A 25,453-nucleotide genomic window follows, 5' to 3' on the forward strand; every position below is an offset into this window, starting at 1 on the left:
TCAGATTGGCATTATCCACAGTCTGATTGGTGGACACTAGCATCAATTTCATCCAGTCGGCAGCAAGAGTCATTTTCCATAAAAGGAGAGTTCATCTTGAGTTAACAGAAAGGAAGAACACCCAGAGTCTCACCTCACCAGAACTATGCTGCGGCCCTTGGTGCATACCGCTGGGTGTTTTTTATTATTATGCTTGTTCTTATGTCAATTGCTGAAGTTAGAGACCTGGGGTTCCAACTGGCTCTATTTCCTTCAGGATCCATGGACTTCCCATTTCTAGCTAAATCTCACCCCAATGCCAAGCCTCCGTTTCCTGATCCATAAAAATATGATGATCATTCCTACAATTTAGGGTCGTGGTTGAGATGGGCCCATGAAGAGGCAGGATGCAATGTTCCTGTCACTGCTATCGTTTTTATTTGCTGGTGAATCACTGCAGTGACATTCACTGACTCAGCACCTTCCAATGGACCAGCACCGCATCCTGTGTGCTCTGGAGGGCTGAAGCAAGTTTTAAAACATCATTTCAGAAGTTGTGTACTTCACAGTTTTCAAATCACTTATCTCATTTGATCTCGTTTTATCCTCACAACAACTTGGATGATTCTCGCCCACCCTAATGAAGAAAGCAGAGAACTAGATTTGCATTGTAATTACCATGTTGCCCAAAATGGGAGTCCTCCTATGGAAGGGAAACTTCTTATCATGGCATTTAGCTAGCTCAGTTTTCTTCGTAAAACCAGACCTCAGTGCTCACTGTGAATTGCTAAAATCCTCTGTAAGCTGAAGCACAGACACATATAGTAAGCTGATTGGGATGGGATGTATGATCCGCACCTGCTGCGTACCCAGGGCTGCAGATGGCAAAAGAGAAAGAACTTGGACTATTCATGTCCTCTTACCATTTTCACCAGATGTCTTGTCTTTTCCATTGGTTGCCCCAGCACCTTGTCGCTAAAGGCAAAAAAATAAAAGAAAAAAGAAATTGTTATCGGATATACTCGGCATTACTTTTGTCTCTTTTATTGTTCCAAACATCTCTTGCATTATATCAAGTTCTATGTTACTTTAGCTCAGATGGCTAAAACACTGTGCTAGTGAGAGTAGGAATGGATCCACCAAGAAAGGATGTACTGAAGCTGCACAGACCGACCCCCTCATCCACATCCACTGCTGCCCCTCATCCACATCCACTGCTCTAGGAATGCAGGTCACCAGTAACAAGAGAAACCAGGAGGGAGATCAAGCACAACTTCAATGCAAATATGAAGGCAACAGCCAAGGTTCTGTATCAGCTACAAGATCAGCATTGTTACTTTTGTTAATGATGGTCATTAGGCTGCTGTATTTTCATTCCATTCACCATGTCCAATGTCTTTTTTTTTTTTTTTTTTTTTTGAGATGGAGTCTGGCTCTGTCGCCCAGGCTGGAGTGCGGTGGTGCAATCTTGGCTCATGGCAACCTCCGCCCCCCAGGTTCACACCATTCTCCTGCTTCAGCCTCCCAAATGGCTGGGACTACAGGCACCCACGACTACATCCGGCTAATTTTTTGTATTTTTAGTAGAGACGAGTTTCACCATGTTAGCCAGGATGGTCTCGATCTCCTGACCTCATAATCCATCCGCCTCAGCCTCCCAAAGTGCTGGGATTACAGGTGTGAGCCACCGCACCCGGCCCAATGTCTTCTTTTTAAATAAATTTTAATCAACTAAGAAACTCTTATGTTTCCTCCTGCTTATAAACTATTTTTTTCTGCCATGTTTATACCTAGCCTGTGCATTTTCATTTTACCAGGTTAACTATAAGTATGAAGTCTTTTAAGGTTAGACTTAACTCTTTGGGCAAGATTCTCTGGGTGTGAAGTCTGGGGAGCCGCGTGAAATGCACCACACATGTAAACAGAAAGGATGTTTCCTCAAAGCTTAACGTGATTCTAGTTGATGGAGAGAGAAGCATTTTGTCAATCCCACTTTTTGGTTGTTATCAAAAAGGATGCTTTGAGTTGAAAAGGACTGAAAAGCTTATAAAGTCTCTAACTTTTTTTTTTTTTTTTTTTTTTTTGAGACAGAGTCTCGCTCTGTCCCAGGCTGGAGTGCAGTGGCAGGATCTCGGCTCACTGCAACCTCCGCTTCCCAGGTTCAAGCTATTCTCCTACCTCAGCCCACAGAGTAGCTGGGATTACAGGCACGTGCCACCACCCTCGGCTAATTTTTGTATTTTTTGTAGAGATGGGGTTTCACCATGTTGGCCAGGCTGGTCTTGAACTCCTGACCCCATGATCCGCCCGCCTCGCCCTCCCAAAGTGCTGGGATTACAGGCATGAGCCACCATGCCTGGCCAAGTCTCTAACTTTCAGATGAAGAAAATGAGGGAGGTAGGGAGCATGACTTGCCCCAGATCATGCAGCTAATGAGTGGCAGAGTCAAGACTGGAGCCTGGACTTCCTTGACCTCAGGAATTGCTACTGTGACGCCACTATCTGAATGGGATCCTAGAAAAAAACAGCAGAGTGCCGAACAAGGAGAAAACCATGATAGGTGACTAAGGGATAAGGTACCATCAAAATTCATATTTGGGTCCAGGTCTTTAGCTTAAAAACAATATCAGAAAAATAACAATCAGCTCCCTTTGACATTCAACATTGTCATAAGAAATTCTCAGGTCATTTGTCAACCCTTAATTAATGGTAAATGGGTCATCTGGGAAAACCTTGCTTTCAGAGTCTGAGAAGTATAAATAAATAGAGTAAATGATCCAGATTTATATTAACAAAGTGAACCATCCTCGTGTGTGCTTATTGCGTTATGCAGACAATAACCCAATAAAGAAGCAAAGTAAAGCTTCCCACTTATTACCAATACCATTCACCTTCCATCTGAGTCAATGTGAAATGATTTAAATCAGGTAAACCATTTCTTAAATATAGTAGATTTGCAAGTAAAAATGCCTGCTTCTTTTTGTCTGTCCTTATGTTGATGCCTCCTCTTTTTAAACACAAGGCTCGTACGTTTGCTGCACCGGGTGGAAATCTGACTACTACTGAATTGGACAAAATCCGAGATGGAACAGCCGCCTCAGGTGATTAAACTCTGGCATTCAAATCCAGTATCTTTCCCTGCATAATTCATAGATGGCTCAAATAAAAGAAAATTTCACAGAATAAAAGAACAGTGTTAGAGTAGAATAAAGTCAAATTAAATGGAAGGCAAGTGCAAAATAGGTGCATGCTCAACCCCACTGTCTTTAAATGCCTTAAACATGGATGCCTTTCAAATGTCATGAATAACTTGTTCCATAAAAGATCACTTTTTAGAAACCAGAGGAAAACCAAAATGAAATGTGCACAGGGGATAAAAGGAGTCATTTTTTCGGGATTTCTAAGATGGGGTTTTTATGTCAGGTTCTATTTAATGGAGACACAATGAAGGTGATTTATGTCATAGGAGAAGGTGTCTCGCATCAAAAAATAATCCCGACAAAAAAGAACTCGTTATTCAAAGTATCTCATTTCAGAATTCTTTGAGACCTTTTGACATTTTCAATGGAGGTCTGAGGGCAGAGGGGGAATTCTCCAAGAGCTACCCTATTCCCAGGGTCTGGTCTTTACAATGCCAGGCAGTTGCAGTTCCACTGAACTTATAGTGGAGAGAGTCTACACCAGGCTGGGTGTCGGGTAATCATGGCTCATGCTGATGGGGCCAGGCTTCAAGGGCGCTCAAGCATCATCAACTCATTGAGTTCTGACAGCATCCCTGATGGGGTAGATGCCCTTAGTGTCCTCATCAGCCTCACTTTACCAATTATATCCTGAGGCACAGAGAGGAATTTGCTCAAGCCCACAAAGTGGGGAAGGGGCAGAGGCAGAATTCAGTCCCCAAGAAGCTGGCTCTGGAGCCCTTCCTTTTAGCCACTGTACTTAAGCATCTCTCAGTACTGTGTGCAGCATCCCTCCTGAGGGCCTTTATCAGCGGGTGGGGAGTTAGGCAGCAGTAAGATTTGAGTTTGAAGGTAAATGTGACTTCATTAACACCACAGGCTGGAGTTTTAAGAACACTTGGCTTTTAGGAATAAGCAGAGTCAAACAACAGCCAAGGGCTCAATTCCAGAAATGCTACCAGATCTTTGTTAATGTTTAAATAACATAAGCACCCAGAGCTAGGCTCTACTAAAATAAATAGCAGATGGATGTGTGGATGGATAGATGAATGGATGGGTAGATGAATGGATAGGTGGATGAATGGGTGGATGGATGGATGGATGGATGGATGGATGGACCTAAGGATGGATGAGTGGGTGGATGGATGGATGGATGGATGGATGGATGGATGGATGGATGGATGGATAGATGAACAGATGAGTAGATAAATGGGTAGATGGATGGGTAGATGGGTGGATGGTCAAATGAACAGACAGATGGAGGTAGTTCATTCTCTAAGCAACCAAGGAAAAGATTCTTTTTCATGAGGTGATAGAAGTTAGCGTCTTCGGGAAGAGGCTGCCTTTTCTCTCCACCCCACTCTCATCCCCAAATAGGAGAAGATGTGATCTCTTATCTCTGTTCTAAATGAGCTCCAACTACAAGTTCATCATCCTAAGAACATATGTTGCCCACTAAACAGAAGTAGTCATAGTTCAAAAGTATTATTTATTATAATTGAACTAATAAATGAAATCAAGTATTCAAGAAACAGGGCACAATAAATTGGCTTCAGAGAAAACCCTGATATGAGATTCTGGAATCCTGAGCTCTTTCTTAGGAATTTCAGAAATGATTCAATGGTATCATGAATGCCACCAATGTGTCATTCGGTTTAGATATCAATATAGCTTAATACGTTAGGTTATGCAGAAGGCAGTACAAGTTCTCCCTAAACAAATATGCATAGCCACAATGACCAACTTAATGCAGGTGTAGAAAATATGCTATTAGAATTATCTAGAGAACTACGGACTAGAGTATTTGAGAGCTTCATGAATATGCATTCTGATATCTGCGAATTTGTCAGCAGATATCTTCTATGATGTTTTCCAAGGGATCTAGAGAGTGAGTCAGTTATGACTGCTAAGAAGAGCATGGGTTGATACATGTGGGATTTCGCTTATCTTTTCTTCTGGGGAAGGGGGTAGTAGGGTGGTAGTAGAGGAAAAAGTCAGCATCAACTTCAACCACAGCAAAACTAGATCCATTAGATTGTCTAATAATTCCACTCCCAGGAGAATGCCACCATGAGTCTTGCAGTCTATGTCACAATACTCAGCTCAGATGTTCTCAATCTTCTCCTGATCATCTCCAGCCTGACACCCACCCTAATGACTTCTCTTTCATAAAATGCTCCTGTTTGGGACCCTCCGCAACACCTTGTCCCCATGCAGACATGGCATCTTCCTGGATGCTCACCGAAGAGTCTAGAAGAAGGACACCCCCTTCCTCCTTCAACCGCCTGAAATCAGCGTCCCTGGTGCTCAAGCCAGCTCTGTGTCTATCTACATCATCAGAGACACTGGCCCTCCCTCTTTAAACATGTTAGAGCAATGTCCCTATTGTTATCTCCAGAGACCTCCACAAAAGACAGGTGGCCCTCTGTGAGACAGTGTATTCCACTTGGATTGACCTTCACGATCACAAATGGCTTATTTCCCTTAACATAATAATCTCCAGTTCCATCCATGTTGTTGCAGATGACTAGATCTCACTCTCTTTTATGGCTGAATAGGGGAGGTGGGGATAGTTAATAGGTACAAAAAATAGTTAGAATAAATAAGACCTACTATTTGATAGCACAACAGGGAGATGGTAATCAATAATAACTATACATTTTAAAACAACTTAAAAGAGTGTAACTGAATTGTTTGTAACTCAAAGGATACATGCTTAAGGGAATGCATACCCCATTCTCCATGATGTATTTATTTCACATTGCATGCCTATATCAAAATGTCTCATGTCCCCTATAAATATATACACCTACTATATACCCACAAAAATTAAAGTTTAAAAAAAGTTTTAAAACACAAAATTCTAACTGCTGATCTTGCAGTGTGACCCCTGAGAGCTGTGTGAACTGTGTCTGAGGACAGAGGCTCTAGGGAGAAGACTAAAGAGTTATCCACCATGGGGCGGAGGATTACCCAGGTGCCGAGGCAAGAGACTGAAGGTACAAACTGTTTCAGTATACTAAAGACAATAGTTAGAATAAGAATAGTCATAATACAAACTAGATATAGAGATGATCATGAACAATTATCAATCATTATTATAAACATTATTAATCATTAGCTTTTAATATTACTCTTTGTTGCATTACTAATGTAACCTAGGAATAACCGGTGGACATACGGTGAGGTGCTGAAGGGACATTGTGAGAAGTGACCTAGAAGGCAAGAGGTGAGCCTTCTGTCACGCCCGCATAAGGGCCACTTGAGGGCTCCTTGATAGAGCGGTAACACCAGTGTCTGGGAAGGCACCCGTTACTTAGCAGACCGCAAAAGGGGGTCTCCTTTCCTTGGAGAAGTCAGGGAACGCTCTGCTCCACCAGCTTCTTGTGGAAGGCTGGATATTATCCAGGCCTGTCCGCAGTCATCCGGAGGCCTAAACCACTCCCTGTGGTGCTGTGCTTCAATGGTCACGCTCCTTGTCCACTTTCATGCTCCTCCCGTACTCCTGGTTCCTCTTTGAAGTTCATAGTAGATAGCAGTAGAAGAAATAGTGAAAGTCTTAGAGTCTTTGATCTTTCTTATAAGTGCAGAGAAGAAAACGCTGACCTATGCTGCCTTCTCTCTCTGCTTCGGCTACCTAAAAGGGAAGGGCCCCCTATCCTGTAATCACGTGACTTGCTTCACCTTGTCAGTCACTTAGAAGATTCACCCTCCTTACCCTGCCCCCTTGTCTTGTATGCAATAACAGCGAGCCCAGCCGTTTGGGGCCACTACCGGTCTCTGCATCTTGATGGTAGTGGTCCCCCAGGCCCAGCTGTTTTCTCTTAATCTCTTTGTCTTATGCCTTTATTTATTACAATCTGTCGTCTCCACACACGGGGAGAACACCCACTAAGCCCCGTAGGGCTGGACCCTACACCACCAGCTGCCATCTCTCGCTGATCCAAGGTGCTCCACAGAGCACCAATTCCCCATGCATCTGGACCATGCAAAGTCTTGCACCTGGCAGCTGCCTGGGTTGATGAGGAAGCCCCAAGGCAAGGGGTGGAGGTGGAGGTGATTGATGTGGGCAGGAGATGACATGCTCTTACTGTGCAACTGCCTGAAGTCTGCAGAGCCCACGCTGAGTCAGCCACCCACGGGGGTCCTCAGAGAGGGCCTAGTGACACACGAGAGGTGTCTGACTCAGCACACAGACATGGCTGGGTGACTATTTTTTTTCACTAAGTTGCAAAATCACAAACAATCCCTTCATATTCAATACCCTGCTAGTTGAACGGACCACATCAAGTTCCACGTGAATAATTGGCCTTGGATCCATTTCTGTCTGTACTTTGAGCTTAGAATGGACATAAAGATATGTCTGACCATATGTATGCTACAGTTAGGAGCTGTGCAACATCATTAATACCTAGGTCTTCAGTTCAGGGCTTGAATAGAAAATGTGCTGGCATCCTGAACATCACTAACAGTCCCACAAACAAATTCCTTTGAAAACAAAAAACTCGATGACTTCTCAGTCTACTATTCTTCCTTGTGAAATCCATTACAAAAATCACAGTGTTTTTGAAATAGCCACCACTGGGTAAAGCAAGCAAGGCATTTCCCCTGGGCACAAAATTTAAGAGGGCTCCAAGAAACTCAGTAATCAAAATAAATCATATGTTAATGCAATATTTTTCAAATAAAAAGTACTGCAAAACGTCATGATGAACAAAATATTAAAATTTTGTCCAGGCACGGCGGCTCGCACCTGTAATCCCAGCACTTTGGGAGGCCGAGGTGGGTGGATCACCTGAGGTCAGGAGTTTGAGACCAGCCTGGCCAACATGGTGAAACCCCGTCTCTACTAAAAATAAAAATTAAAAAAAAAAAAAAAATGAGCTGGGTGGGGTGGCAAATGCCTGTAATCCCAGCCACTCTGGAGGCTGGGGCAGGAGAATCACTTGAACCTGGGAGGCAGAGGTTGCACTGAGCCGAGGTCATGCCACTGCACTCCAGCCTGGGCAACAACAGTGAGGCTGTCTCAAAATAAATAAATAGATAGATAAATAAATATTAAAATTTGAAATAGACAGGATTGGAATGACTGATATTTCCTTCTGCCTTGGGCTTCAGTGTGGCTCAACCCAACTCTAGTCCCATGTCTCCCTGAAGTAAGGAAAAGATTGGAGAAACCCAGTAATTCTAAGCTTTCAGAAAATTATTCTAATACAGTCATTGAAACCTTTTCATTGTATCATGGGCCATGCCTGGGCCTGAAGGACTCCTGTGGTTGTTTTGAGAGTGTTTATTATACGACTTCTAGAATGCTGCAGTGGAAGGCCTCGCTTCCACCCTTTGTTGTCCATACCCATAAAATCAGTGTGCTGTTCATACATCAGTAAGAAGCCAACTCACCCAAACCTGTTTTATCATTCATCATAACCCAGAACACGAGACAGATCACGCCTATTTGGGAAATAATTCAGCCCAGTACACTTTGTTCCATCTTTAGGATAAAATACAAGTTCCCATTAAAAGACACTTATTTTTCATTCCAGAGATTGAGGAATATGAAATGTGAAGTGAATTCCAGCTGGTTAAATTTGGGGTCCAAATTGCAGTCTAATAATTTTTTTCTGAATGTATGCCTCTAGCATTTAAGTGGGTAAATCTGTATTCACTTGGTTTGAGGCCGGGCGGGGTGGCTCACGCCTGTAATCCCAGCACTTTGGGAGGCCGAGGCGGGCAGATCACGAAGTCAGGAGATAGAGACCATCCTGGCTAACACGGTGAAACCCCGTCCCTACTAAAAATACAAAAAATTAGCCAGGCGTGGTGGCAGGCGCCTGTAGTCCCAGCTACTCAAGAGGCTGAGGCAGGAGAATGGCGTGAAACCGGGAGACGGAGCTTGCAGTGAGCCGAGATCGTGCCACTGCACTCCAGCCTGGGCGACAAAGCGAGACTCCGTCTCAAAAAAAAAAAAAAAAAAAAAGAACTTGGTTTGATATTTAATTTGGTGAGATATGGTTGGACTGGGGGGGTTCACCACTTTTGAAGACCCCTAAGGGTTAGGGAATAAGGAGGCTTCTGAAGCTGTCAGGGCCCAGGTCATCCCCAAATTTCTTAGGGTGCCATACACCCCTCCCTTTGTTTCCCATCTCCCCAGTAGACTTGCCTATGTGGCCACCAAATATTCGGAAGAGCTTTATTCATAAATCTGGCTTTGGCAACGCTAGAAAGAGAGAGAGAGTCCTCATGCAGCCAGATCCATAGGGGACAAGGGACAACTGGACCCACAGAGGCTCCTGGCTCACAGAGGCGTTCCCTCTCAGCCCCGTGATCAAGCCACGCGGGGATGGAAGTGAAATGGGCTCCTCCCAGTCCTGCTGTCAGCCTCTCACGGCTACTGCACAGGAAAACTTCTCTAGTTAAAGGACTATGGTGTCTCCCAGGCTAAGAAGCAAAGGCTACTTTTTTAAGTGAAACGTGGAAATTAGGTACATTTACCAATGTGCAAAGCTGTCAGGAGAAAAAGTCACGGGTACAGGGTCAGACAGGTACCCAGACTCAGCCAGGTCAGGGGACCAACTCCTGGACTGTTTGTTTTTGCCTTTGCTGAGCCAGGTCCTGGGCTAGGCCCGAGGGTCCCAAGCAGAAGGGGCCCACTGCTCCCACTTTGGTGGCTCACAGCCTGGAGGGCCAGGCAGAGAATAAAGCAACCATCTCAGCATGGAGAGGAGGAGCTGAGACCCAAGGATGATTGACATCAGGGGCAGTGGGGGAGTCCCCTAACTCACACCGCTGTCAGCTCTTGAGGGAGGTGTGCCAACCACTGACTGTCCCCACCAGCTGCGTATCACTGGAGAAATTCCTCATTGAAGTCTCAGTCCCCTCCCTGCCAAAGAAAAATGATAATCCATGCCTCCTACTGGCCACATCTAAGGAACCAGGACCCAGCAGCCATGCTCTCCCCACCTGTTCATCAATGACAGCGTTTACCACAAGAGCCGTTGTTGAGTGATGTTAAATGGGTGGTTTATCTCTATGAAAAGAAAGGAAGTATTTGTTCCTAAGTCTTCTTTAAAATTTTGCCCCCTGTTCCCAACATCTGACTTCTGTTGGCCCCTGTCTACCACAAAGTTGCTGAGATTCTGCAAAGGAAGGAAGTAATAAATCCATCTCGTTCTCGTGGTGGCATGAAAGCTCTTGTTAGCAAGTGCTACTTAACACCTTCTATCCCCCGGTGATGTGTCCTCTCTTAAGTTATTTTTCTCCGCAGTGCTGTCTTCTTTTTGTGCTGTAGCATCCTGATATCAACACTTCTAATGGTTTCAGGGTTTTTAGTTACCCTGGAATGGCAGCATCTCGACAAGCAGTTCCCTAGATGGATCATAAAAAAGGGGAAAAACACAAATCCGCATATCTTTGGTATATATTGCACATGGGGACCATGAAGTTTCAGATATTGCATATTCCTCGCACAATTAATACCCCACACAGCAGAGACACAAAATGCAGGACTGCCTCCGGTCACCCCAGTAAGCCCTTCTAAGGGTTTCTTGTCTGCTTTCTCTGAATCACCATGTTTATAAAGAAACAAAAAGGCCTGTTACTATGGTATTATATTTAATGTTATTTTGACAAAGGCTAATCAGGCTCTTAGATGATCCACCTTTAAACGAACAGAGAAACAAAGCCACAGGGATTGCACAGTGAAATGGCATCAACAGCCGGACAGGTAAGCAAGTAGCTGACGACTGCTTGAGGCCACCTCGATCATTAAGCAAATGAATTCTCAGGAACACTGAAGACCTATCATTAAAGGCAACTTCGAAATCAAAGTTGCTGAATTTGTCTGAAGAGCAGAAGAGACTTTTATGCCTACATTTTGTGATAGAGACAGAAAAGATTTAAATTCTCGCCAGTGATATTTTTAAGTCATCTATAATTCTCCTAATAACATTCCAAAAATTGAGCATTAATTTAATCCCTAAAGGTGTAGAAATTCATGTCAAAAGAAAACTTCAGCTAGAAGGTTTTAAAAAAAAAAAAAAAAAAAAAAGTTGGTTAAAAAAAAGTGATGGGATTTTCAATGACAAATGCATTAACCTTTCTAATTCCTCCTCTCTTCTTTCATTCTCACCTCTGGAAGACCCAAAGGCTGAAATTCTGCCTCAAATACTATATTCTATTCCTATCATTTTTTCTCCTGACCTTTATGGTAAGAGAACTAATTAGCATCACTGCAGTTTAGGCAAAACATTTATAAACGTACCATCATTTTCAGGTATCCATGATTTATTTTATTGGAATTAATTTTGTACTTTTTTTTCACAGCTATATTTCTAAAATTCGCATTTTCTACTTTAAAAAAAAATCTTCTTTGTGCCAATTTTCATGTTGAAGAACACTGTTTTCTATTTGCAAAAGTAGGATATGGCCGTTGTGAAATTTTTGGAACATAAATGTGCAAGGAAAAATGCAAAAAGCCACCTACAATTCAACTAATCAGAGTTAATCCATGTTAATACTTCAGAATATTTTTCTTTCCATCTTCTTATAGGTGGACATATATATACTCTCTCTTTTATAAAACCAACCACATGCCATATATATAATTTCATAAAGGTATACATTTATGTATATATACACAACATTATATATGTATACATATATATGTATATATGTATATACATATACAACTTATATATACAACTTAAAGAACAGTTGCTATTTAATGACTTCTGTGTGGACTCTTCTAATTTCACAGATTTCACAGTGAAATGTCCAGCCCACACTGTTGAATTCATTTGGAACTCCCCCTGACTTTTCAAATCCTACATATTTCATACCTGCCAATAAAGCCACTTGTTTATTCAACTTGGCTCAACAAAGACTCATGGTGATGACTTGTGTATTGCTGTCAGTTTCCTGAAATCAATATCATAGAAGGTTCTGAATGGTCCTTGACGTTAGGCAGAGCTACTACCACTTTTGCAGTGTGGTCGGCTGAATTGGGACCTCCACTCACAATTCACATGAGGAAGCCCTAAACCCCAAGTACCCCACAGTGTCATCCTATTGAAAGAGAACATCTTTGCAATCGAGTAAAGAAGAGCTCATTGGAATGGGCTCTAATCAAATAGGACTGTGTCCTTATTAAAAGGGACAATTTGAACACAGACGTGCAGAGGGAAGACAGTGTGGACACACAGGGAGAAGACGGCATCTACAAGCCCAGGAGAGGGGTCTGGAGCAGATCCTCCCTCACGGCGCTCAGAAGGAACCAACCCAGCAGACACCATGATTGTAAACTTCTGGTCTCCAGAACTATAAGAGAATACATTTCTGTTGTTTAAGCTGCCCGCAGACTAATTAGTACATTCAGACAGCAACATAGGAAAGAACAGACTCATCCACAGGGGCTGATAGAAGGACGCTCAGGAAAGAAAGCCGGGCACAGGCCTGGCTCTGCAGGCTCTGAGGCCTGTCCTGGCGTCCTTTCCCAGGGGAGGGAGAGGGTGCCTGGCTTTGGGGGATGCCCAGAGCACAGGGGAGGGCATCTCCTTCAGCGCAGCTTGGGTGTGTGCCCTCTGCCGGGCATGGGCTGAATTCTCTCCTGAACCCCAAACCACATGGAGGTAGGACGCTCCCTGGGCTAGAAAGATGTGTCCTCCCTCAACCACATGCCCAGAACTGTTTCTCCAGCCCCGAGCCAGAGGTTTCCCCAGCTGCCAGCGTGATGTCCTTCTCAGCTGCCTTGTGAGGGCAGCGCCTGGCAGAGGGGCGAGCTGTGGTCAGAGCAGAGGGAGGGCAGCTGGAAGCTCCGCTGGGCCTCAGGCTCGCGGCTGGGCCTCAGGCTCATTGCTTCTTAGCAACCAACACCTCCCACAGCCCTGGCTCCCCCGGGGACTACATGGTTGAATAGCCCCCTGGAGCAGGAGCAGGTGGCACTTGCTGAGTGTCAGTTTGAGAAGGGGCAGGACAGAAACCCATTTCAAGACTCTGGCTGGGGCTGCTGTTCGGAATCACAAGCGCTCCCATTCATTGAATGCCCTCCCTGCAGTCAGAGACCCTGGCATAATTTACAAAGACCAGGAACACAGGTCACTCTGGTGTCATTTTGTTACTTTTCTATACTTCAGCTCTTCATTATAAAGTAACATTTATAAACTGTAGCACTATGAGATTTAATTGACTTAAAAGCCGATATGATCATACTATTCTCAAAACGGTGTAAATACCTTGCGTCGTAATTGGGCTTATTTTTATTTAAAGTGTGCTGGTGAAGCATGTGGGCTCTAGGGCCAAGGGTAGAAAGACAGGACTGACCATAAGCACACAAAGAAACTGTTCGGGTGATAGAATAATCACTCTCTCTCTCTGTCTCTTTTTTTTTTTTTTAAGACGGAGTCTCCTCTGTCACCCAGCCTGGAGTGCAGTGGCATGATCTCCGCTCACTGCAACCTCTGCCTCCTTGGGTTCAAGCGATTGTCCTGTCTCAGCCTCCCGAGTAGCTGGGATTACAGGCACATGCCACCACACCCGGCTAACTTTTGTATTTTTAGTAGAGACAAGGTTTTGCCATGTTGGCCAGGCTGGTCTCGAACTCCTGACCTCAGGTGACCTGCCTGCCTCAGCCTCCCAAAGTGCTGGGATTACAGGTATGGGCCACCGTGCCTGGCCAGAATAGTCTATCTCTCAATTATAAGACTGCATATGTGTCAGCTGGGTGCGGTGGCTCACTCCTGTGATCCCAGCACTTTGGGAGTCCAACACAGGCGGATCACCTGGGTCGGGAGTTTGAGAACAGCCTGACCAACATGTTGAAACCCCGTCTCTACTAAAAATACAAAATTAGCTGGGTGTGGCGGTGCATGCCTGTAATCCCAGCTACTTGGGAGGCTGAGGCAGGAGAATTGCTTGAACCCGGGAGGCGGAGGTTGCAGTGAGCCAAGATCACACCATTGCACTCCAGCCTGGGCAACAAAAGAGAAATTCCATCTCAAAAAAAAAAAAAGACTGCATATCTGTCAAAACTCATTGAACATACAACTAAAAGGGGTAGATTTTACCACATGTAAATTACACCTTAATAAATTTAACCTCAAAAATAAGTGTGCTGGAATCCGACTACGCAGGTAATCCCAGCCCTGGCCCCAAGCAGCTGTGTGGCCCAGTTCAGGTCACACTTAACTTCTCTGAGCCTCAGTGTCTGTTTTTATTAAATGAGAATAACAATATACCCACCTCATTATCGTGTGAGAACTAAATGAGATAAAAACGCTCACATTGCATGGATTTGGTCTCTAAGAAAAATCAGAGAGCAAAATAATGGTAAAACAGGCTTAAGAAGAGATGTTTCTCCTTTTTTTCATTGTATTCAACTTGCAATATAGTAAAGGTAATGAAAAGAGTGCATTGAGCTCACGGTTGAAACACTGGGAGTAAATATGGCTGAATCATCACAAATAAATGATTCCGCTCCTCAAAGCCTCAGCTTCTTTATCTGACCAGTTTCTTTTTCACAGTGAATTAAAATAAAATAGGATACAGAAAATATGTACCTCACATGGATGTTAAGAGACTCCAAAGAATACTAATATTTGTGTCATTTTTCTCATGAAGGATGCAGGCTCTACCTGTGTTATGAAGTTGTTAACTTCAGCTGAAGTTTCCTGGATCTCTATTCTAACGGATGCATTTTGTGTGTTTCGTACAAATCACAGCTCATATTTTTTTTCTAGAAATGGAAGATACAGGAGGAGGGTACACTGATGACAAAGAAGAAATGTGGATGGAAGTCCGGGAGAACTCAGTGGCCCTGTTACAAGGTGTGTGCATCTGCTCCAATCAGCAGTCTCTCCCCAACCCAGAGGTTGGATCAAAGGGCCCAGGAATCAACATACAAGCACCTCCATTTATCCCAGCTACAGCCAAATTCACCTGCAAGCCCCCCAACCCCACCAAGCCACCCTTGGAAACCCCATGGATCTGTAGGGTGCTAGGACGATGCATAAACGTAGGTGTCTACCACCTTCTGCATCTGAACTGCACCCAAAGAAATACTTCTCCATCCAACCCACTTCTTTGATTGCCTTCCTGAATTTGTGTTGAATCCTTAGATTAGTCTCAGAATAAAGGCTGCTGGTATATGAGCCAGATGCTAGCCAGAGCAGCTGCTGTGATTAGAAAAAAACAACAGTGGGCTCTCGGACAAAGGCAAAGAGACCCAAATGTTTATTACAAGGTTATATTCTCACAGTCTACATAGAAGTTGCCAGATTGAAGTAGTACAGAGAAGAATAGAAGAGATTCGATTTCTCTCCCCATCCCTAGAAGTTATGGCTGACCAGCCTGATGCCAAGAGTAACAGAGGGTAGAAAACTGTCAATGAAAGATCAGTGTAATGACAGAAACTGAGCTGTGCCTGTAACTCACCCATTTAAGGGCAAGTCTTTCTCATACAGATAATTAGGAGAAAAACCAACAGGCAGGGCCAGTCTTCTAGAAATAAATGAAACTGACAATGTAATCATTTCAAGAACACTAAGGATGCCTGCCTGTCCCTCCGAGGATGATGTGGTTCTTCTAGCAATTTTATACTTCAAAGGCTAGGGAAGCTGACATGAGATCAGAAAACCCACATGGGGTCTTCCCGGATTACAGAAACCGGCCACGGAGAAAGACACATCTTTTCTTTGCTTTCAGCAGTAATGTCGGCTTTCCATTCCCCCAGTCCTCCCCAGTACAGCCGGTAAAATGCCATGCCAGGTGTACTCAGATAAAAGCCAAAGAATGAACAAAGGCCACAGAATGAAATGCCGCAATCGCTGGGAGACTCTTCCCTGCCGGTCCCTAAACAGTAATCCATCCTGAATGATCTCTCACCATGGCCACACTGGCTCTGCCATGGTTGAGCCAAGCATAATGTACCGCTGCAGTCAGCATCCTCATCAAGTGAACAAAAAGGTGTGAGAAAGAAAGGACACAGGCCAAACCTACTGTTATCCAAGAGAAGCCCATACTTAGAGCTGAGTGAATAGATGACACCGCTAAGTTCGGCAAAGATGTTTTCCTTTCTTTGCACCAAGGCACAAGGCTCTGTCTGCAAATGCAAGCAGCTATGTTTTTTCAGTCACAGTGACAACAGCTAAACACTTTCATGGAAACAAGCCTACTACGAGGTGGCTACTACCTTTATCCCAACTGGATGGAGATAAAACTTGAGACACAGAGAGGCTTAGGAATATGCCCAAGCTTGTTGCAGCTACGTGAGGGGATCAGCGAATGGAATTTGAGTCTAGACAGATCGACTTGGTAGTCTGAGCACTTGCCATTTAATCTTTCCGGTCTAGAGGGGGAAAGATTGGCTTGGAAGATGGAAGACCTGACCTGGACGCCCCCTTTCTGCCATCAACAATGCAGACATATTATGCCCCAGTCCAACTGGTTGCAGAGTCGGAATCACGTTTCCTGCCCTTTCTTATTTTAAAGCAACATTGTGGAAATGTATGACATCGCACAAGGCTCTGCATTTGAAAATAGGTGGGCCATTTTAGGAAAAAGACGGGACAAATGCATTGCACATTGTCAGGGAACTCAATAATGCATCACACAGGTTCCCGTGTCCGCTGTGATGTCAGAATTGCAGATGTACGTTTCATGCATCTGTGAGGACAGGACCCTGGCACCATGAAAACAGCTCTTGCTTTGTAATTCACTCTGTTTAGGTGTCTCAACGGGTTTTTCATGTGTTTAACTGGCTTCCTAGACCCCCATGCAAACCCTTTTTCTATGGAGGCTAATGCCGCTGTTCCTGCAATGACGTGTTGTGATGAAATGCAGGTGTGTAGTTTATCTGGCACTGTGTGCTGCAAAACATGTTTCTCTAATAGCGAGTGTCCCAAGCTTCAGAAGCTGGAGACTTTCTTTTTTGGTATAATAATAAACAAATAGCCAGGTTTTTCCCCCAACATTCAACTAGAACAAAAATAGCTTCAGAAAACAGTAGAAGTCCGAGGTTGTATACCTCTGGAAGAAAAGTAATGTTTTGTCCTAAATCAGCTGCACACCCCAAGAAGTGGATTGAGACTCAGATTAGAAGACAGGTAAAAGTTGTATGGGCCATTTGATCAGCTGCTCCCTGCAGAAGTGAAAATTCTCTCCCACAAAAAAAATAAAAATAAAAAACGATCACCACTACCAACAACCAACTCATCTAACAGCTGTGCCTCCTTCATAATAGGTATTTGTTCCATATTTTGTTTCAAATTCCTCTGAAATCCAGAAGGATTTAATTGACTGGAAAATAAACCCAATTCCAATTTAAACATTGTTTTCCAGGAACAAGGCACTTACAAATGGCCAAAGCTCACACCACCAAATTACTTCCTATCTGCACATATTGATCCCGGAATTACTAAGGTAGACCCCTTTATTTCCAAAGCCCAGCATACAAAAATGTTTCTTTAATTGAAAAGCCTAGTACATCTGCATTCTGTTCCCTCTGGACATACTCAAGAAGAAGTGAGGACCAAAGACTTGATAGAAAAAGACTTGGGACAAAACTGGCCAGCGGATGCTTTCACCTGGATAAACAACCAGCACTCGATAAAGACAGCTGGAATCAGAATTCAAGGACATTTGCACACAGAGTTTAGCATTTATATGGTCTTTAAACATACACACGTATACACACACACTCACACACACGCACACACATGCACATGCATATGCATATTCCAAATGATTTTGAATCCATTTTATTACTTCATCATCGAAAGAGTCCTCAGCACCAGCCAAGCTGATCCTTGAACACAATAGTTTCTTATTCAAGCATGCTGCTAGGGAAGCTTCCTCCAAACCAACTTGAAAGCTCCCTTGGATTGGGGGGAAAGACCCTCCACCCACTGACCTCCATGGTCAGGCTTGGGCCATTTTGAGAGCTTCCACTTGGACAGGGAATATATATATATATATATATATATATATATCTCCAGACATTGCAAAGATAATGGAATTATGTTTCTTCAGCTCTGCCTCTTTTGTTTTTAGTTTGTTCATTAAAAAGCAATTGGGATGCTTCTTATTTTGACCCAGGACTGGACTCATGGGAGAGTGACCCATGCGGTCCAAGGGGGCCCACTCTCAGAAGGGCCCTGGCTTGGTCTGATATGTTGCTGTCCCCATCTTCAAATTCTAATCAATGTTTAACAAGGGGCATCGTATTGATTTTTCATTGGGGCCACAAATTATGTCACTGGTCCTGCCCTACTCCCTGTCACAGGTTCTTATGGATGTCCAAACTCTGAGCTACATTACCTCAAAAAGAGGTTGAAGGCAGAGGGGGCCAGCAGGGAGGGTTACAGAACTGTGATGTGTTTTTAACTGGACTCACTTCTGCCAGTATCTGCCTGACTCTTCAGCCCGTGTCCTTTTCCTTGTTGTAATACTAATGGGGACATTAAGGAGCCAGAGAGGGGGCCTCCGACGCCACTGCTTGTACCTCTGGAGTTACATTTAGCAGCATTTATATTTTGTCGTGTGAAATTCGAAATCCTCATCCAAAATGCAACTGTGGGGGAACTCTCAGAGGAATTTCAGCCAATTCTGGCTCCCAGCAAGAACTCAGCAAAAAAGTGATGACATGGAAATTCATAGAATAGTGCCTGAAAAATGAAATGAATCATTTTTAAAGATGGCAAAGAAGGATCTGGATGAAAAATAACTACGAACTTGAAGGAGGTATTTGGTGGAGGTGCTTGACAAATTGCTACATCTATTTTAAGAAACTTTCTTGGCCGGGCATGGTGGCTTAATGCCTATAATCCCAGCTCTTTGGGAGGCCAAGGCAAGCAGATCACTTGAGGTCAGGAGTTTGAGACCAGCCCAGCCAACATGGTAAGACACCATCTCTACTAAAATTACAAAATTAGCTGGGCGGGGTGGCACGCACCTGTAATCCTAGCTAGTCAGGAGGCTGAGGCAGGAGAATCACTTGAACCCAGGAGGGAGAGTTTGCAGTGAACTGAGATAGCGCCATTGCACTCCATCCTGGGCAAAAAGAGTGAAATTCAGTCTCAAAAAAAAAGAAAAAGAAAAAGAAAAGAAAAGAAAATTTTCTTCAAGAAGAGGTAAAATATCCCACATTTCTGAGGTATAGAACGTTTCCAGAAATAATATTTGAGGTGTGGCACTGTATTATCTAGACATTTTGACAGGACTTAAGCATATGTGAGAGCAGAGTTATAAATATAGGGTTGAGCCCATCCCCTGAGCAAACTTCAAAGAGAAGACAGTAATATAATGGTTAAGAAGCCACTAGAAGCTCTGAGATACAGAGTGCAATGATACTCTACCATGAGCAAGCACAGACAGACACTCTCACAAAGGGAAATAACAGACATACCTAAATCCACGTACACAGTTCTCACAACTGGATCACGTAAATTTTACAACCAACCAATGTGTGCACTTTCAAAAATGTAATTGACTGTCCTCATGCAATCTCTTTCCAAGATACAGAAGACTTTTCACTTTTAAAGAAAGATACAAGTCCATAGAGCCCAAATATTCATCGATGTGGATGAGAAAATGTCCACGATGTTTAAAGCAATTTTTGTCACCAGGCAGGAGTTTAGAATTAACTACAGTATCATAATGGACATGTATCTATATAATGAGCTTGAAGATTGCTAAATTCTCACATGGCTCTAAATTGTATGAGTTTTAAGATTCACAGAGTGCTATCGTACTGCTATTCTTCAGTCAATGTGTGCTGAGCCCCTACTTCTGTAAGCCCCTGCTGCTTTGGGAAGGTTACCCATTGGCATCTTCTTTCCATTCCTTCCCAGCCCCGAGCAATGGCAAATTAACCCATGCATCCTGGCACTTGCTTTACACAGAGAATAGGCCTGTAGCTCTGCATGGACACCAGAGTAGAGTTAATTTTATGTGATTCTATCTCCCCCTACAAGTTCTTTAAGGGGTAAGGACCACATCTTATTGATTCTCCATCAATGTGAGTTCAATGATAGAGTGCTGGGAAGATGAAACGGTATAGAAGAAGACATAATCTCTCTCTCTCTCTCTCTCTCTCTCTCTCATCACAATCTAGAAGAAAAAAAGAAATGTGACTACAAAATGTGTGATGACTGACTATATATGCAATGGTTTTGGCCATAAAAAGGGCCACCATTTTCTGGACAAATGTTTTCTAAAAATTGTGTATGTTAGGGTTCAGAATGCTCTTTCTCATTCAAACAGAGCACTAGAGAGTAAGCAAGGCATAAAGGTGATTGGTATAACCTCAGAGTCAAGAACACTACCCGGCAAAACAAAAAAAAACTTTGCCAACAAGGGTCTTGTTTCCTTGATTGTTTTGTTTTGTTTTTGTGTTTGTTTTTGTTTTGAGGCAGGATCTGGCCCTGTTGTCCAGGTTGGAGTGCAGTGGCATGATCATGGCTCACTGCAACCCCCACCTCCCAGGCTCAAACCATCCACCCGTCTCAGCCTCCTGAGTATCTGGGACTACAGGAATGCACCACCACACCCGGCTAATTTTTTTTTTTTTTGAATTTTTGGTAGAGACGGGGTTTCGCCATGTTGCCCAGGCTGGTCTCTAACTCCTGGGCTTAACCAATCCTCCCACCTGGGTCTCCCAAAGTGCTGGGATTACAGGAGTGAGCCACCGTGCCCAACAAGGGTCTTAATGAAACATTCCACAGGGTAGCATTATTAACATTTCTCAGCTTCTCCATGTGTGATGGGATGGGAGGCTGGGGGTGTCAGGGTGGAAGCTGGAATCCCTAGAAATAGAGTGGAAGACCTGATGAAGAAAAAAGTGGCTTTGTCAAGATTTCTGTGGCTATTCTTTTTTTACTCAAGGCTAATAAAAATATTCAGGACAATTTTAATTTAATAAATTACTTGTGCAAACCCTAAGTGGAATTTGGACAGGTTTAAAAGAAATTGGGTTGTATCCAGAAAATGAGAAATGTAATAGGATGGAAAATGTGGAAGGGAAACTTAGACTTTCTCTCAAGAAGCTCTGTGATTTTGCACAGGATTCATCGTTGGACACTCAGTCCTCTATTTTAAAATGACTGCTTTGAATGAAATGACAACGATGCCCTTCTCTGATTCCCTGAATTCTAAGTGGAACTATAAAAACGACAGCCTTTCTCAAGGTCAACAGTCCTTAAGCAGGCTGACGTCAACTCAAGGAAGGGCACAGCCACCATGTTCAGTAGCATAGGTTGTTCACGGCGCAAATCCAGGGGGTGCTGTTGGCACAGACCACAGTGTCAATGGCACCTCTGGGGTTGTAAGGTGCTTCACTGTCACAAACACTCATGGCAAAGAAGACTTTAGAATTTCTATTTATATTTGTGTAGGATCTAAGATCAATTTAAAAATTAGGTTTCATTAATAGCTAATATCTGGATTGATACTGACATCATCACTTGGTGGGTAGGAAAGAGTAGCAGTCCCACAGTTGGAGATTGTCCCAGACACACTGCCTGTTGACGTGCTCTCAGAATATCATCATGTGATGCATTGCAGTTCCTTATGATCCATTAAGAGGATTTATAGATTATACAATCTACCTTTAACTAAACTAATCTTCCCACAGTAGGTAAGTGGCTTTTAAAATGTCTTATATAGTCACAGGCCACAACATAGATGAACCTTGAAGACACTATGCTAAGTAAAATAAGCCAGTCACAAAAAGACAAATACTGTATGATTCCACGCATAGGAGGTACCAAAAGTAGTCAAATTGATAGGGGTAAGAAATAGAATGGGTTTGCCAGAGGAGAGGGGCGGGGTAATGGAGAGTGGTTGTTGAATGGGTGCAGAGTCTTGGCTTTGAAAGATGAAAAAGTTCTGTGGACCTGTTTCACAACAGTGTAAATATAATTAATACTGCTGAACTGTACACTTAAAGGTAGTTAAAATAGTAAATCGTATATGTCTTTTATCACAATTGAAAAATTCTGCATTAAATCATAGACTGAAAATAATACTAACACCATCAGCACAAACACCAAGGAAACAATAGAAGCACTAACTAAACCTTCTATTCTTAGGATGTCTTCATGGGCACCGATACAAGCTTAAAAACCTCAGCCATCAAATTAGACTCAAAAAGAAGTACAGTTACCAAAAAGCCTATTGGAATTATAGATTTCCTTACCCTTCCTTTAGCGATTAACTCTTACTATATTAGCATATTCGCATGTATACGTAATTGTAAAATCAATAAAAATTTGTTGTGTATACATGGTCAAATTTTTTCCCTATTAAGGTACACTATCAAAAACTTCAGAGTATTGATATCCATAATCACTGCAGACACTATTCCATTGTTCTGTTATGGATCTGCAGGAAGATTGAGAAGATAGTTCCCAAAACATTGATATGCTAAAACAGACAGTTGTCGTTAGAGCAATGACAATTGTGGAAAGTCATAGAAGGCAAGAGGATAAAATCACGTCAAGTCGCCCTTACTGTTTTAAGGAGAAGATGTCACTATGGCATAATGGTTTGAAGTTTTGCTTGTTGCTATTTCCACCTAAAACTCTCAGGAAGATGCCGAGATACGATCTGTAAAGGAAGGCTCCACACCATCGCCCATCTTGGACATGGGCAGTCTTGTGGCAGCGCCAGTGTCTGTGTGTATGCTGTCACCCCTCAGAGATGAGGAGACCAGCACCCAGGATGCTGTCACACAGTTACAGTCAGCCCAAAATTTGACCCGTTCATTGCATCAGAGATTTCTCTGCATAATAACAACAAAAAAAATTGTGAGAAAATTTACAATTTGAAAAAGAAAACCCTAAATACAATTAGTCATTCTGCTGGGCGCAAGAAAAAAAAAGTGATATTTTTCTAACAACTCCTAATGAAACAGTGGCTATTATTTAATAAAGAAATTGCATACAGTAGTTCCCCCTTAACCTTCCTTGGTTTCACTTTCTGAGGTTTTAGTTACCCGCTGTTAACCACAGTCCAAAAATATTCAATGGAAAATCCCAGAAATAAAAAATTCATAAGTTGCAAATTGCACACTGTACTGAGTAGCGTTATGAAACCGCTTGCTGTCTAAGAACATGAATCATTCATCTGTCCAGCGTATCCACACTGCCTACACTATGTGCCCATAGCCACTTAGTAGCACTTTCAGTTATTATCGGATGGAAAAAGCATAGCATGCATAGGATTCGGTACCATCCACACTTTCAGCCATCCACCGGGCATCTGAAGATAAGGGGGAACTACTGTACATAAGAATCATAAATTTTAAAGCAGGCGTAACCTTTAGCTTTTTTTTTAAATACTAGAACTTAACCACCTGATGAACAGATGCTTGTATGGTTTTTTTTTTGTTTTTTTTTTTTAAAAGACCTTCAAAAAAAAGGAAGAAATTATATCATTTCTCCCTCTTGTGTTTTTGTGTTTCCTTGTTATATTTTTACTCTTATTTGATTAAGACACATGTTCATGGGTCTTGTCAACTTCTGGAGTCCTTTTCTCAGAGGTCGTATAAAATTAAACTAACCATTACTTCATTCGATTATTGACCAAACCACAGATGCGGTGCTACGGGAACAGATGACTGTGTCTTTTGTCATGCCACTACACCACAGACTTGGATTGTTATACCAGGAATAGCGTGATCTCAAGCCAATCTGGATCCCAATTTGCTATCAAATCGTCGTAAATAATATTTAACATTCAAAAGTTGTCTTTCGAACTACGAGGCAGAGGTCTGACTCGTGTATGGCTGGAGACGTTTTAGCCTCCTCCAAGTCCAAGACTGTGTAAAAAGGAGGGCAGAAACTTTGAAGAGACGGACTCCCCTGCTCCCTATTCTAGCTCCTTTGTGAGGAAAATTGCCTTATTTGAATGGTTGGAACAGTTCACAGCTTTTGCTTCCTTGCCCTTAAATGTTCAATTTGTGGATGATTACCTTCCTGCTTTATAAATCTAATTTGTCTTCCTTTCATTTATAAAATGGCGAGTTAAGAGTAAAATATAAAATAATGGCATTTAGTGGGTGATTGATTTTTCTACTGGCAATGTCATAAATATGGGCCAAGTGTTTCCCTTCCAGAAACGGAACGAGCAGTAAATTCAGTGAGATTCTGAAGCATAAATTTAGGGCTGTGTGTGAGGCATAAACAATATACAAGCAGACCCATGCCTGGAATGAGTGGCTTATGATAAATTGGTCATGTAGAATGACCCCAACATGAATGTGGCATTTATAGGTTTGAGCCATTGATGACGGTGGCAAGCTTGCTGTTTGTGGCACAAAACAATCCATTATCGAACATTCCCATATCTATACCCCAAAGGCACCTGTGCCAGGTGATTGGAAAACGTTTCCCTATTCATTGTTCATATTGCACCTCATCTGAAAGATGGGAAGAAGAACGGTAAATAGTTTATCCCTGAGGATGATAGGAAAGCAGAGATCCTATCAGATTAATCACACGGGGATATGGACGTGCAATTCAGTTTCGAACTCCCCAAGAAAAGAAATGTGCATCCATCCCTTTTTGCATATAAATTTTCATATATTCCTATTTCAAATATAAATTTACTAAAATATTTAAATATTCAAATATCAATTATTTATTTTAATTAATATTATGAGTATGCTATTAAGAATTAATTTTAGATGATAATTAAACTATTTCCTTGCAATAATATGCAACTTGCTTTCCACGTGCTAGATGTTTACCTTCAACAATACGCCAGAGTTTACAACTGGGCTGATGGAGATTGGGCACTGGGGCTCTATCACTACAGGTCTGCTTAGACTCTCTCTTATTCTCTTCTAATCACAGCCAAATCGGTTTTCTGTTTCAATACAGCAAACCACTTTCCAAGGTATTCACAGGCTCTGCCTCTCTGGCTAGTCTCTTTTGTTTGAATTTCATTGAGCTTATCTGAAGTGAGCTAGTCTCAATGGAGACAACATGGAAACACAGGATATTAGAATTCTACGTCCCTTGCTCAGTTCCCATATTTTCCCTGACATTTTCCCAAATGTCAAGAGTTCCTTCTGTTGAGATCCTTCTTATTTTTTCTCATTTTCTTTTACTGTCATGAGACCACTTATGTTGCGTATATAACAATGCACCCATATACCACATAAAAGGATTTACATGGCAAACACAGGTTTCAAACCAGGAGTAAAGAACGAAAGATGGAATACATCTTTTCCAAATGTATCCACCACAAGCCTCAACATTTAGAAAACAGGGTGCCTGGCCTATTGATTATAGCAAGTGATA

At 42.6% G+C, this 25,453-nt stretch overlaps 1 protein-coding gene across 1 annotated transcript in view; it reads right to left on the reverse strand.

Moving 5' to 3' along the window:
- The window catches only part of PCP4 (Purkinje cell protein 4), a 69,359-nt gene that overhangs the window by 38,591 nt on the left and 5,315 nt on the right, over positions 1 to 25,453 (reverse strand). The window contains exon 2 of the mRNA XM_055279735.2: positions 903 to 954. Within this exon, the coding sequence (XP_055135710.1) occupies positions 903 to 954 (52 nt within the window). The remainder of the gene's footprint in view (positions 1 to 902; positions 955 to 25,453) is intronic.

Source organism: Symphalangus syndactylus, chromosome 5 (assembly GCF_028878055.3).
Source record: "Symphalangus syndactylus isolate Jambi chromosome 5, NHGRI_mSymSyn1-v2.1_pri, whole genome shotgun sequence".
Lineage (NCBI taxonomy): Eukaryota > Metazoa > Chordata > Mammalia > Primates > Hylobatidae > Symphalangus > Symphalangus syndactylus.